The 15033-nt window shown below is 37.6% G+C and overlaps 1 protein-coding gene and 1 pseudogene across 2 annotated transcripts in view; both read right to left on the bottom strand.

Annotated features, from left to right (window-relative positions):
- The window catches only part of ELF2 (E74 like ETS transcription factor 2), a 96200-nt gene that overhangs the window by 48808 nt on the left and 32359 nt on the right, over nucleotides 1-15033 (bottom strand). For both annotated transcript variants that reach the window (XM_007456882.1, XM_007456883.1), the window contains one exon: nucleotides 3891-4056. In XM_007456882.1, coding sequence (XP_007456944.1) covers nucleotides 3891-4056 — 166 coding nt within the window. The remainder of the gene's footprint in view (nucleotides 1-3890; nucleotides 4057-15033) is intronic.
- Nucleotides 14560-15033, bottom strand: part of LOC103073308 (60S ribosomal protein L4-like) — a 3445-nt pseudogene continuing 2971 nt past the window's right edge.

The raw sequence follows: 15033 nt of genomic DNA, 5'->3' as shown, positions 1-15033 counted from the left end.
TCCCTACAATTCATTCTCTATCTACTGAGCTACTGATCACTTAGTACTTTCCACTCACAACCTTCCAAATCTTTGTCTCTTATATGGCTAATGACTAACTCTTAGGTTCAAATCACCACCTAGTCACGGTTCTTAACGGAACCTCCTATTCATATCTTACTTACTCAGTATCTTCTAAACGTATCTCAAATGTCTACACCCCACCCATCTGTTAACTGTATTTCCCTCAGTCTACGTGCCTTTCACCTACCTGCTATCTGCCCAAACAAATCCTGTCACTTGTCCTCCTCCTTTCTCTAAAACACCCCCTGACGCTGTAAGTTGAACTTTGCTCTTCTGAAAATTTCTTTGAATTTTTGTAAATAGTGCTCAACTGCTTCTGCACTGCTTTGTATTTTGATTATAATACATACATTTTATCTCCACAAAATATAAATTACTGCCACCTTGAGGGAAAAACACATGTTGAACACAGTGCCCCAGCACATAACAAATACAAAGTACTTACTGATATATTCTCATAAATTAAAGTGGAAGGTTATGAGGATAAATACAGTTTAAGTTAAGGTGCAAGATGAAGCAGCAGATTCTCAACAGCTCAATCTTTGCAGCCAAGCCTTAAAAGATTTCCAGCAAAACTTACCTATTATTGATTGCATTGGTATAAACTTGTTACTTTTTACATGGTAATCTGTAATAACTCATTAAAATTTATATACATATATATATAATATAAATATTACATATATATATATATATATTTAAGGAGTGAACATAAAAACTGAATTTCCACATCTTAGTAGGGAATCCAAGAGACTCCAGAGGCCTCCAGAAACTGCTGGACTCTGCAGCCACTGGCAGAGGTACTTTGGCCTGCCAGAGTCGAGACCACCCTTCAGGCATACTTTGTTACTACTCCTCAAAGGCTCTTTATGATTACTAAACTTCAGTTATTATCAAAAAGCAATTTACAGGTTTAGATGAATATGTCTATTTTTAAAGTTTTAAAATATACTCGGCTTTTCCCATATAATTTAAGAGAGGATTACTATTACACACAAGCTCTGTGAGGGAAATGTAGATGTTCAGTCTATAAAAAAGTGAAGCAAGATAGCCTATAATTACTACTAACAAAATAAGAAATCATTTTATACACAAAATAATGAAGACAGCTAAATGTACATCATTCTATGACTTCAGTACTCCTGCCTGGATGACACCATGAATACTGTTTCTGGTATGGATATATATGCATGGGTATACAGGAATAAAAGAAAAAAAACTTCAATGGGAACATGCAGAGAACTGAAATAACAGATCAATAAATATAATTATGAACACTTTTTAGACTAATACAATCTAAATCATAATGTAGGAGCATTCCAGGAAGTATCTCCTAGACGTTCGAAAGGAAATCTTATTCTCTACAGATCTCACTTCCACCAATTCACCAAACAGAAACTGCTGTAGCCATCTTATAAATACTCCTTTCCTTTACTTCCCAGTCATCTTCCTCTCCAAAACCTACACATATCTGGGATTTAACTTAAAAATTTATTATCACCACAAGAAATGAACCCAATCCTAATCCACTACCTAAAAGGAAATATGCATTACATTAAGTCATAACAACCTTTCTTCATCTACATAGGTTCTAGATATCAGGAGAATGAAAATTTATTTATATTTCAACTCATTTAAAAATGCATTTTAGTCTTTAAGTAGCAACAAAATTAAGCTCAGATTAACTGATTCTAAACTAAACTATGTATATGAACAATCTTACTAAGTTACTATGAGCCATGCTATTTTTAAATAAATTAGTATATTGTAGTCTCCAAGTTCTGCGGGCCTTATGATGAGTAAGTGTGAGTGTATTAAACTGTTCTGATTACGGATGTACGGGCAAGTAGTTTTCAGTCTGAATTTGGCATTGCCTTTAAAAGAGCTGTATCTGAATTCTGCATTTTACAGTGTTCTTCTATAAGGAGAGCCAAGAATAGCTACACTATACTAGTCTTATTTTTAGAAGTAATATGGATTTTAGAGGTAAAGTGGGTTTTAAAAAATTCGTGAGTCAGAATGGAATTAAAAAGAAAATGTAAGATGAACTTTTCAGGTTACTTTTAGACTATTTTAGAATAAGGTAAGTTATTTACCAAAATTTCCTTTTAGTGTTGAAGAAAAATAAACCTAAAAAACATTATCAAGTATTCAAAAACAACTTTTAAAATACCACAAAAGTAATTGTTCTCTTATCCAGACTTTGTACATCCTCTTTTTCAATATCATAATCACTCATATCTTTGCCCTGCAAATGAGATCATCACCCTCAGAGAGTTCAAAAAGACGAAGAAAATAAAATCCCTTAAATGGATTATATTCGCTTCCTATTTGGAATTGTTTTTACCAGATTAATTTAAATTAATGAACTGCTGACCATCAAGTGTACAATGAATAAGATTTGGTCAACATGCTCTGGTATTTTAACGTGAATTTAAATTTCTACTGACGCAAATGTGGCACTGTCGTTTTCAGTTTTCAAAGTTTCCAATTTGCTACCAAAATCAGTCTTCCCCCTTTTTTTTTTGATCAAAACATTTTCCAGAAATTTCAATCAGTTCTACTTTCTTCATTCAACTTAAGCTATCATACTTTTTTCTTGTCCCATTAGTTTTCTATTTAGTTATGCTCCTATAATAAAATCAGTTACAATATCCACTTCAAGATATCATCCTGCGTAATACTTTTGTGAGTTCTTCTTATTCTTTTCCTCAAGAACAAAATTCATCTCTACCACTAACCTTCTAGCTTCGGACTGGAAAGCTCTCCAAACTCTCAAAAGAAAACATATGTTATCTTCCCGCCACCTGCACTGTAAATCAAGTACCACTCCAGACTACAGTCACAAAGACTTTATGAAGTGTTTAGCTACCTGTTTCGATAAAATGACTTGATTACCACTGCACGTGGGGTTTGCTGACACTGTTGTCATCACTGCTCCAAAGAGCAAGGTAACTTCCAACCCCTCAGCTCAACCAAAAAAAAAAAAAAAGAACTAGGGAGTGCTACTGGGCCTCAACAAGCAGAAAGACATCAAATACACAAAATTTTTAATCATGAGATTTTGCTACATTTAAAGAAATTTATCTAAAGTATTAAGAATTTTTATTAGGATTGTAAACCAAATATAAGGATTCTTTTTCTCTATTAACGGATACAGATAAATTTAACGTTTATTATTATAAAATTGTCACTATAATCCTTCTGGTAAAAAACTCTTTTTTCTTTACAGTCAATGGCAAAAATGAAAAGGTTTCCCCAAGAATTATACATACTAATGCCCAATTAAACATACAGTTATCTCACCACAGACATACTGAAATACCAAAATTTCTAAGAAGATAAAAAGGGAAGAGGAATCTGATAGACTACTACAAAGATGCTTCTGACCTAGGAAAACAGAAATCATACTGCTCTGACATTGGTTAAAAGAAACTCTAATCTACTATGGAATGAGAATACTGTATTTATTTTTTGAATTTAAAAAAATCTACTATACTAGTCTATTGACTTCTACAAATAAATAACAACTAGTCAATATTTCCACTCCCAGAAAAAAAAAAATGACAAAAATAGTTTTATTATTATGGGTCTGTAATTTTGTCCTTAGGGTCCGTGATATGAGACTCTGTTGGACTTCAAAGAATTATAATGTACAACTTTATATATATAAATTCCCTTAAACAAGAGATATTTCACTTGTTTCCAAGCTATACTAAATAGCATTAAAAAGAGGTTTTTTGGTATATTATTCAATTGGCAATAGTAATGCTGACACTTACAAAATGAGAAAGTTATAAATAATGAACATTTAATGAGATGTCTACCTGTTTCCACATTCTCGGTCTCAACTTCTTGTTCTTCTGCCACATCTTGCATCATATAAGTCTCATCATCATAAACCAGAACCTGGGCTGCATAGCCCTGCTCTAATCTGGCACTTGGAACTGGCTCCACAATCACTGCTGGATATTCAGAAACCTTTCCACTTTCCTACAAGAGCAAATTTAAAAAACAATCAACCTCTTTATTCACAAATTCTGGATTCACTAATAAATCCTTGAGTTCATATAGTCTCAAGGAGTTCAAACGAGTGTCACGTATTATAAATATGAATGTAAAAACCAAAGCGAGAGATGAAAAGGGCTAATTTTAATCATCTTTTCACGTCTCAAGAGGTGAGACATACATTAAACACTTTAAATAATCAGGGCTTTAGGATTAAGATGGCAAATTAAAAACATGCATATAATTTCACTCTCTCATGAAAGCCCACTAAAATGCTATAAAAGACTTTTTTAGACATAAACACGTAAGAAGAGATAAGAGCAACAAAATCTTGAAAGACTGAGAGTGGATGGATGAATATTATTAAGTGGTTTAGCAGACCCAGGAAAGCCAAATCATAGCCTGGCAGCAAAAAATAAATGAGACCCAACACACTTTACACTGGAGAATCCACAGAAGGCAATACCAATTCCTTCTGGAAAAAGAGGAGCAGGAGGTGACGGACAAAGAAGAGGGGGTTAAAGCAAGGAAGATTCCAGGAAAGTTGTTTGAAAAAAGCACTTTTATTCCTAGACCTGCTCCCTCCTCCATGATGCTAGGCAACGGGCCCCTTCCCCACCTCAGCAGAAGATTGGAGAGTTACTTTCTGGAGAGAGAAAAACAAGAGCATCTTTGAGGTATAAAGGCACATTTGCTAGTATCGGTGCTGTACCAAAAATAGAGAGCTCCCAGTCAGCTTTTTCGTCCTCCACCTTTAATCATGAGCAGACAGCCAAACATTACTGTCACCCAAGGAAACGCCTCTAACACAAAACATATCATTTACATACATATACATTTATATATTCATATTTTTCACAGAGATAAGAGAAGCTATATCCATAAAACAGGAAGAGAATACAATTTAATAAAGAACATTTAAAAAAAAAAGAGTTCTTAGAAATTAAAAACACAATAGCTGAAATGAAAAGAGAGGCATGGAGAATAAAATTGAGGCAAGTCTTCCAGGAACCAGAGAAAAAAAGATATAGGAGAGAAGCGGGGGGCTTCCCTGGCAGTCCAGTGGTTAAGAATCTGCCTTCCAATGCCAGGGACGCAGGCTCAATCCCTGGTCGGGGAACTAAGATCCCACATGCCACGGGGCGACTAAGCCCGCGCCGCAACTACTGAGCCCACGCCCCACAGGGAGAGAGCCCGCACTCAGCAACTACTGAGCCCGTGTGCCACAACTAGACAGAAGCCCACACGGCACAATGAAGACCCTGCACACCACGGTGAAAGATCCCGCGTGCCTCAACTAAGACCTGATGCAGCCAAAAATAAATACATTAAAAAGAAAAGAAGACTGCTCTTTTTTGAGGGGGTGCAGGGGGTGTCGGTTCAATTCCTGGTCAGGGAACTAGGATCCCACATGCCTTGGGGCAAAAAACCCCAAAAAGTCACAGGGAGAGAAACAGGAACACTATTAGAGGACCAGTCCAGGAGGACCGATATCTGAATAACAGGAGTTCCAGAGACGGGGGCCGGGGAGGTTGGAAGGAAATGAAAGAATTGCAGAAATCTTCCTAGAGCTGAAGAATATGAGCTGCCCGTTTGAAAGGGTCTACCAAGTGTTTAGTATAAACAAATAACGAACGAGACCTACACTGAGGCACACCATTGTGAGGTATCACAATCAGGAAACAAAAAGAAGATTCTATAAGATTCTTGAAAGAAAACACAGGTCACATACAAAGAGTCAGGACTCAGACTTCAGTCTTCTCAACAGTCATATTGGAAGGAAGATGACAATGGAGACATTTCTTCAAAATTATGAAGGAAAATTATTTCCAACCTAGAATGCTTCACCCAAACCATCTTATGAAAGTAACATAAAGATATTTTCTCAGACATAAAAGACCTCAAAATGTTTACCTTCCACGCATCTTTTCTCAAGAAGCAACTGGAGAGAGTATTCCACCAAAAAAGTCAATTTTTAGTAAAGACGATAACTTAGGGTACAGAACATGGAAGATTCAATATGGGAGAGAGACAATAGTAATCTTTCGGAGGACTGGACTGTGAAGAGAAGTTCCAGGATGCCAGCTGTGCCCTGGATTTAAAGGGCAACTAGTTCAGTTGTAGTGACGTGACTCCTGAAACCGTCATCACCAAGACAACCACTGACGTTGTTCCTAAGGACAGGATGCCCAGATAGGCCTGTTCCAGATTTTTATTTATATCTGGCTTGTCTTGAGGTACCTACTCACTCCACCTTGCCTTACTTCCTGGATCAGCTGAGACCACTCATTTTCACCTCCCAGATGAGGTAAAGATTCTGCTTTAATCAACTGCTAAGTGTTGGAAGACCACAAAGGGCTCAGAAACCAAAAATAAAGAACAGCACTCTTCCCATGTGACCGTATACTTGCTGAACAAACCTGCAATACCCGGCCCATACTACAGCAATGACAGATACCTGACCAAGATGGCGTCCTATGCTTCCAAAATTAACTCATTACACTGCTTAATGATTACCTGAGTAGAAACTCTTCAAGCTGAGTGAACCTGATGCCTGGCTAGTCAGCTTGTTTCCTGGAAGCTTTCATCTAACTATGGTAATGCTGCCCCTTCCTAACTCAGTTAGCTTAGTACACTATTCATTTTTTCAAAGTAAACGATACGTTGCTTAGGAAATATCCACAGACAATAAAACTGTAAAGAAAAGTAAAAGAATGTAAACACATTAAGTCAGGATAATGGCACCTCTGGGAACAGGGATGGGGATAGGAGGTGGGGCACACTTAGTATTCTAAAATACTAATAATTACTAGTATTACTAATACTAAAATACTAAATACTAATAATCTAAAATACTAATAATTTCTACTTTTTAACCTGAGCAATAGGTAATATGTCCTCTTTTTGTTATTCTTAAGTTGAAACATATAATATTTTATACACTCTTGTTTTGTATAATACATTGCACAAAATTTTTAAATAAACTACAAAACAAAGATACAGTGACTTTTAAAAAAGCCAGTACACACTGAATATTAACCTTGAATTTCCTACTCTGTATAAGACAAAAGATGAGTCCAACTTGCTAACATTAGAAAAAAATTCTTTCTCACAAATGGGGTACACTGACAGTTGAATCTTCATTCATGCTCCTTGATCAGCTTTATAATCACAGCCCACAGTCAGTACCACCCAGCTAAACAACAGCTATTAAAGAGAAGCATGGGATAGGTAAAAACTGACGAGGTCTCCACTCATTAGAAACTCAGAAGGCAACACAATAAGCAGCATTTAAACTAGTATTGACCCAAGCAATGAATATTTATATATAGTCCAAGGGACTTATAACTTCTTTCATTCTTCTAAAATCTAACAGCATTTTTAATAGTAACATTAATCTCAGCTTATCTTCTACTGTGAACTCCCCCACCGATACCCAACCGGTAGGAAATAAATTTTCTAAACTGTGAAATACTTGAGGACTAGAATTCTGTACAGGCCAATCCCTCTATCTATACTCTCTTCCCCACCAACTAGGATTGTGGACCCATTCCTTAGTTGGGTTTTGTCTTGTTTCAATATGTCTATGGTTCCTTGCCTTTAACCATAAAAAAAGCAAAAATCTTTATTAAAAATGTTCAACTCTTGCCTCTTTTAAATGAACTCCAGATCTTTGCTTCTTATACCTGTACACACCTCTGAAAAAAACAGTCTAACGCCTTGACTCCTTATCTACATATACCTTGCATTCTAGATTCTACCACCTCATTGATACTACTCTCTCAAAATGTCAGTAAGGACCAAACTCTATTTCAGTTTTCATCCTCCTTGACCTTTTTCTGCAGACTCTTATACACTGACCAGCTCCTCATTTTTTTAATTAATTAATTAATTTTATTTTGGGCTGTGTTGGGTCTTTGTTGCTGCGCACGGGCTTTCTCTAGTCGCGGCGAGTGGGGGCTACTCTTCGTTGCGGTGCGTGGGCTTCTCATTGCAGTGGCTTCTCTTGTTGCGGGGCACAGGCTCAAGGTGCGTGGGGTTCAGTAGTTGTATCATGCAGGCTCTGTAGTTGTGGCTCGCGGGCTCTAGAGCGCAGGCTCAGTAGTTGTGGTGCACAGGCTTAGTTGCTCCACGGCATGTGGGATCTTCCTGGACCAGGGCTCGAACCCATGTCCCCTGCATTGGCAGGCGGATTCTTAACCACTGGACCACCAGGGAAGGTCCGACCAGCACCTCATTTTAAAAATTCTTTCTTGCATCGTTTTTGTTCTCTTTCTACCACGCTGCTTTTAAGCATCTCCTCTTGACTCTTCTTCCATTCCCAGTGACTCAAATGTAGCCACATTACCAAGGTTCTGTCCTCAGCACCTCCTTTCTCTTTACTCTATATTACCTTCCCAGGCAAGTCCACCCGTTCTTACGGTTTCAAATAGCACGTCTGTACTAACAATTACTAAATATCTATCTTCTACTCTGGCCCATCTCCTGAACTCCAGAACCAAATTTTAAACTACCAACTTAACATCATTATAGGAACGTTCAGCCAATACTTCAAACTTAACGTGTCTAAATGGAACAAATTATCAACATCTCTCCCTGTTCCCCCACCCTGTGTTCTTCTCTAAACCTCAGTTTCTTCATATTTAAAAAAAAGAGGTTACAATAATAACTCATACCTCACGAAGTCCCTTGAAAATTAAATACCACAAAGTACTCAGCACAGTGTCTAGCACAAAGTAAGTACTCAATTAGTGACATCCATCATTACACTGTAACCATAGTAATAGTATTTAAACCTACCACTTGCTCTCAACTTTGGAGGACATCTTTTCACATTACAATCAGAATTTTTTGTATTACTTCTTTATACAAAAAGTTTTCATGAATACCCTTTTGTCTAAAAGGAAAGTTGAACATACTAAACAACGGTTTTTAACATTCTGTGAAATATAACCCTCAACCTACCTGTTAAGGGTTGATCTGTGGCTCCTAAAAGATGCTGAAATCCTAACCCCCAAATACTGATTCACTGATTCAAATCAGTGAATCTGAGCTGATTTGAAAACAGGGTCTTTGCAGATGATCCAGTTAAGATGGGATCATAGGATGAGCCCTAATCCAACATGACTGCGTCTTCATAACAAGGGGAAATTCGGACACAGAGAGATACATACAGAGGGGAGACAATGTCACAGGGAGAACATCATCTACAAACCAAGGAACACCTGGAGCTACCAAAAGCTAGGAGAGAGGCATGGAAGAGTCTCTCTCACAGCCCTCAAAAAGAACCAACTCTGCCAAACCTTGTTTTCAAACTTCTAGCCTCCAGAACTGCGAGATAGTAAATATCGACTGTTCCCAAAAGTGAAAGTGTCCATGATTTTTGCTGAAATTACCTCCCATTATCTGTCCAACTCCTTCTCATCCACTCAGCACACAGTTCCAGGGAGCCTTCTACAATCCCCTAATCTGAAGCAATTTTTCCATACCAAGCACTTCCATACCAAGCACTTCCATGACCTATTATTACCACTCTGCATTACCCTGTATTATAATTACCTGTTTACAGATCCAACTCCTTGACACGATAATAAGATGATGGAGAGCAAGAGTCCATTTTTATATCAAATCCATTTTTATATCCTCCTCAACAATACACACCTCATATACACTAAACTGGCATTTAAGTATTTGTAGCTTGGTTCAAAGAAAGATAAAGCTCAATAAGTTTTAATATTAACAGTTACTCATACATTCAACATCTGCTAATCTATGATGGCGAGTAACTTCATGAGCTTTTTCCTGCCAAATGATAGGGGCCAGTGGCCACTGCACAGAGATATGCAGGTAATTACTGCTTTGCACTGTAGGGCGGAGTTAGCTATTTTTACTGGGGAAGAGGGGTGGAAAAGAAACGAATCGGGGGGGGTCTTTGTTTTACAATAATATACTAAAAACTCACATCCACCAGGTTATTTTATTTGGGGTCACCACACTTGCTCAAGTCACCAAAATATGCAATGATTAAAATGCGTGAACTCTGCTTCAGCAGGTGTTGGCCCAGCTTCCATAGCCCTCCATAAGCTAAGACTGTCAGAATTAGCAAATACAGACACAAGACACCCCCTTAAATGTGAATTTCGGATAAACAAATAATACGTCAAGAATGCCCCATGCAATATTTGGAACATACTTAAAGTAAAATGTTAGGGCTTCCCTGGTGGCGCAGTGGTTGAGAGTCCGCCTGCCCATGCAGGGGACGTGGGTTCGTGCCCTGGTCCGGGAAGATCCCACATGCCACGGAGCGGCTGCGCCCGTGAGCCATGGCCGCTGAGCCTGCACGTCCGTAGCCTGTGCTCCACAACGGGAGAGGCCGCAACAGTGAGAGGCCCGTGTACCGCAAAAAAAAATAAAAATAAAAATAAAAATAACAGTGACCAAAAATAAAAACCAAAAAAACCTTAAAGTCTATACGGGTAATTTAAAAAGAAATACCATTTGCATAATATAAAACTCGCAGGATAGTCTATCTCAACTAGTAAGTCATTTATTTTCAATCAACTTCACCTATTTTTAATCAAAAATACTTTAATCAAAAATACTTCACCTATTTTTAATCAAAAATACTTAGGTATTTTTATGTAAATAAACTGCAGCCATTTTAAGTATACAGTTCTATGGATTTCCATAAATGTAGGATTTATGGAAATCCCTGTATGGACTTCCCTGTAACTACCAACACAATCAAGAAACAGAATACTTCTATCACCCCAGAAGGCTCCCTTGCATCCCCCGTACCAGTCAAACTCTCACAACTACCACCACCCACCACCTACTCCCCCATCCAACCACCCGCCCACCTGGGCAACCGCCAATCTTTCTATCCCTATAAATTTTCCTTTTCTATAATTTCATATGTATGGAATCAACAGTTTGGGCTCTTTTGTATCTGAGTTCTTTAAATTAGCATAATGCTAAGATTTATACATGTCATTGCATATATCAGTAGAACATTTCTTTTTATTGCTGAGAATCCCACTGTATTGACAGACCTCTCTTCGTATGGCTGTAATGCTCCTATTAATGCCTTGCTATCCCCCTCCCTTCCTTTCCATTCCATATCTACTTACAAATCAAATTACCAGATCATATGGTAATAGTACATTTAGTTTTAAAATGACTGTCGAATTATTTTCCAAAGCAGGTATATTGTTTTACATCCCCACTAGCAATGTATGAGAGTTCCAGCTGCTCTACATCCTCTCCAAACATGCTATCACTCCGGAATTTTCACCGCTCTATGATAAGCATGTAGTAGTATCTCCTTGTGTTTTCACTTTGTGTTTCCCTGGTGGCTAACAATACTGGGCATCTTAAAGCGTGCTTGGGACTTCCCTGGTGGTCCAGTGGTTAAGAACCCGCCTTCCAATGCAGGGGATGTGGGTTCGATCCCTGGTCAGGGAACTAAGAGCCCACATGCTGCCAGGCAACTAAGCCCACACGCCCCAACTACAGAGCCCACGCGCTCTGGAGACCGCGAGCGGCAACTAAGACCCAACGTAACCAAAATTAAAATAAATAAATATTTTAAAAATAAAATAAAGTGTGCTTATTGGCCATTCATATAATTATCTGTTCAAATCTTTTCCCCAGTTTAATGTATTATCTCCAACTTATTATTATATAAGTCCTTTTATAAGCGCTTTTATAAGTCCTTATATAAAAGGACTTATATTCCCTAAACACTTGGCAGATCAAGAAAGCCATTTAAAAAAAAAAAAAAGAAAGCCATTTAGCTCTGTAATTTTCTTTGCAGGAAAGATCTTGACTAGAAATTCAACTTATTTAAAAGATAGAGGGCTAGGACTTCCCTGGTAGTCCAGTGGTTAAGACTCCATGCTCCCAATGCAGGAGGCACGGGTTTGATCACTGGTCAGGGAACTAAGATCCTGCATGCTGCACTGGCATGGCCACCAAAAACAAAACAAAACAAAAGAAAAAAAAAAAGGATAGAGGGCTATTCAGGCTTGCTTTTCCTTTTGGAATGACTTTCGAGGAATTGCACCATATCATCTAAGTTGGCAACTTACTGGCATAAAGTTGTTCATAATATTTGGTATCTATAGTAATGTATCTTTCATTCCTGGTATTAGTAAACTTTGCCTTCTGTTTTTTTTCTTGTGCAGTCTACTTAGAGATTTATTAATTTTATTGATCTTTTCCAAGGATGAGCTTCTGGTTTAATTTCTCTATTGTTTGCCCACTTTCTACTTCATTGATTTATTTTTATTTTTCTCTTCTTTCTACTTACTTTGGGTTTGATTTTATCTTCATATTCTAGCTTGCTGAGGTGAAACCTTAAGATTGATTTTCCTTTTCTAATATAAATATTTGAAGCTACAAATTTCCCTCTATGCACCGCTTTAGCTGCATTCCTCAAATTTGATATATTGCATTTTCATTTTCATTCAGTTTGAATATTTTCTAACTTCTCTTGTGATTTATTCTTTAATCCACGGGTTATATAAAAGTGGGCTGTTTAATACGCAAATATTTACAAATTTTGCAAGCAGGGACTTCCCTGGTGGTCCAGTGGTTAAGACTCTGCGCTTCCACTACAAGGGACCAAGGTTTGATCGCTGGTCAGGGAACTGAGATCCCGCATGCTGCATGGTATGGCCAAAAAAAAAAAAAAAAAAACACTGCAAACATATTTTTGTTAATTTCTAATATAATCCTGCTTTGGTCACACAACTTTCTCTATATGATTTCAATCCTTTAAAAGTTTGTTAAATTACTGAGATGTGTAGCCCAGCATATGATCTTGGCTTACTGACCATGTGCACTTGAAATGAATACATATTCTAATGCCATTAGGCACAGTGTTCCATAAATGTCTATTAGGTGAAGTTAGTTGATAATGTTATTCAAGTTTCTGATATACTCATTGATCTTCTAATTGATCTATCAATTACTGAAAGAGGAATGCTGCAAACTCTAATACTGTGGATTTATCTATTTCTTCTTTCAGTTCTGTCAGTTTATGCTTTATGTATTTTGAAGCTCTAATCTTGAGTGCATACACATTTAGGGTTGTTAAGTCTTCTTGAGAAGATGGTCCTTCTATCATTTATGAAATGTCTACCTTTATCCCTGGTAACAGTCTTGTCCTAAAACCACTTCAAACTTTTTTATGATTAATATTTGCATGGTATTATCTATATCTATACTTTCACTTTTAAACTGTGGTTATACTTTAAATGAATTTCTTGTATGAAACATAAATAGGTTTGGCTTTTTTTTTAAAACCCAATCTGCATTTTAAACAATATCTGCTTTTTTTTTTAATATCTGCCTTTTAATTGGACTGTTTGGAATATTTATATTTAATATTATCACTAAAACAGGGTTTAAATCTACCTAACTGCTCTTTGTTATTTGTTTCATTTATTACTTGTTCCTTTTACTCTGTCTTCCTTTGAATTGAGTATTTTTTAGTAACCATTTTAATTCCATTTAATTTATAGATATTAATGGCTTACTATCTATACTTCTTTGCTTTATTTTTTAGTGGTACTCTAGAACTTAAAATATGTTTCTTAACGTACCACAGTTTATATTCAAATAATGTTACTTTATGTTTTGCTTTCTGGTTGTTTTTTTTTTTTTGCGGTACGCGGGCCTCTCACTGCTGTGGCCTCTCCCGTCGCGGAGCACAGGCTCCGGACGCGCAGGCTCAGCGGCCATGGCTCACGGGCCTAGCCACTCTGCCGGCATGTGGGACCTTCCCGGACCGGGGCACGAACCCGTGTCCCCTGCATCGGCAGGCGGACTCCCAACCACTGCGCCACCAGGGAAGCCCGCTTTATGTTTAAGGTAAAAAGTTTACAGCAGTATTCTGTCATGTCCTGCCTCCCATCCTTTGTTCTACTGCTGTCATACATTTACTTCTTTTACGTCTTCACACTGTAAACCCCACAATTCACTGTTATTATTTTTGTCTTAATTATCTTTTCAAAAAATTTAAAACTGATTTTAAAAAGTATTTTATTTTCACCACACATTAACCATTTCTCCAGCACTTTTCAATGCTTTATGTATATATAAGTTTTAATTTGCTATCATTTACCTTCTGCCTAAAGAACTTCTTTGAACATCTCTCGCAACACACGCCTGCTGGTGATAAATTCAGCTTTGGGTCTGAGAAAAGCTTCACTTTGAAGGATATTTTCACTGGATGTATAATTGTAGGTTGACAAGTTTTATTTTTTCAGCAATTTAAGGAAGTCATTATCTTCTGACTTACATAGTTTTAATAAAGATGTCTGTAGTCATTATCTTTGTTCTGCTGTATGTAATGAGTTTTTTCCTCTGGAAGCTTTTTTCTTCCCCCTACCGCCATATTCCTCACTGCCTCTTTGATCAGGTCTTTATTCAAAATTAGCTGTCCAAAATGATTTGACCATTACAGATTAAACAAATTTAAGTTTATGCAGCAGCCTTCTTTTCTTCTGTGGTGGGTTTCTTTTCTGCAGGCTTCTTTTCAGCTGCTGGTTTCTTGGTCACTGCAGCCTTTTTGCCCACCAAAGGCTTCTTCTGCTTCTTAATGCCAACAGCTTTCTTTCCTTTCTTCCCCACCGCAGGCGTCTTGCCTGGAAGCCCCTTCTCATCTGATTTAGCTTCTAGTGCTGCTGCTGCCCTACCAGTCCGGATTTTGTGGTTCTTGGCCTGGTGAAGGATGGTGTTCCGGCGCATGGTCCTTGCGTACGGGTTGGGCTTCAGAGAGTCTCAGGTTTTTCAGTGGACTCTTCTTCGGGACTCTGTGATGAATCTCCTCGCGTGGTGCTCGGAGGGCTCTTTGGATCTCTGGGCTTTTCAAGATTCTGCTAAGGTCTGTACTGAGCATCTTGTGCATGGGGAGGTTGTAGCCACTTTTTTTTTTTTTTTTTTTTTTTTTTTTTT

This window comes from Lipotes vexillifer, unplaced genomic scaffold, assembly GCF_000442215.2.
Source record: "Lipotes vexillifer unplaced genomic scaffold, Lipotes_vexillifer_v1.1 scaffold63, whole genome shotgun sequence".
Taxonomy (NCBI): Eukaryota; Metazoa; Chordata; class Mammalia; order Artiodactyla; family Lipotidae; genus Lipotes; species Lipotes vexillifer.
Note: the sequence above shows the minus strand (reverse complement) of the source record. Positions and strands in the feature narration are given on the sequence as shown.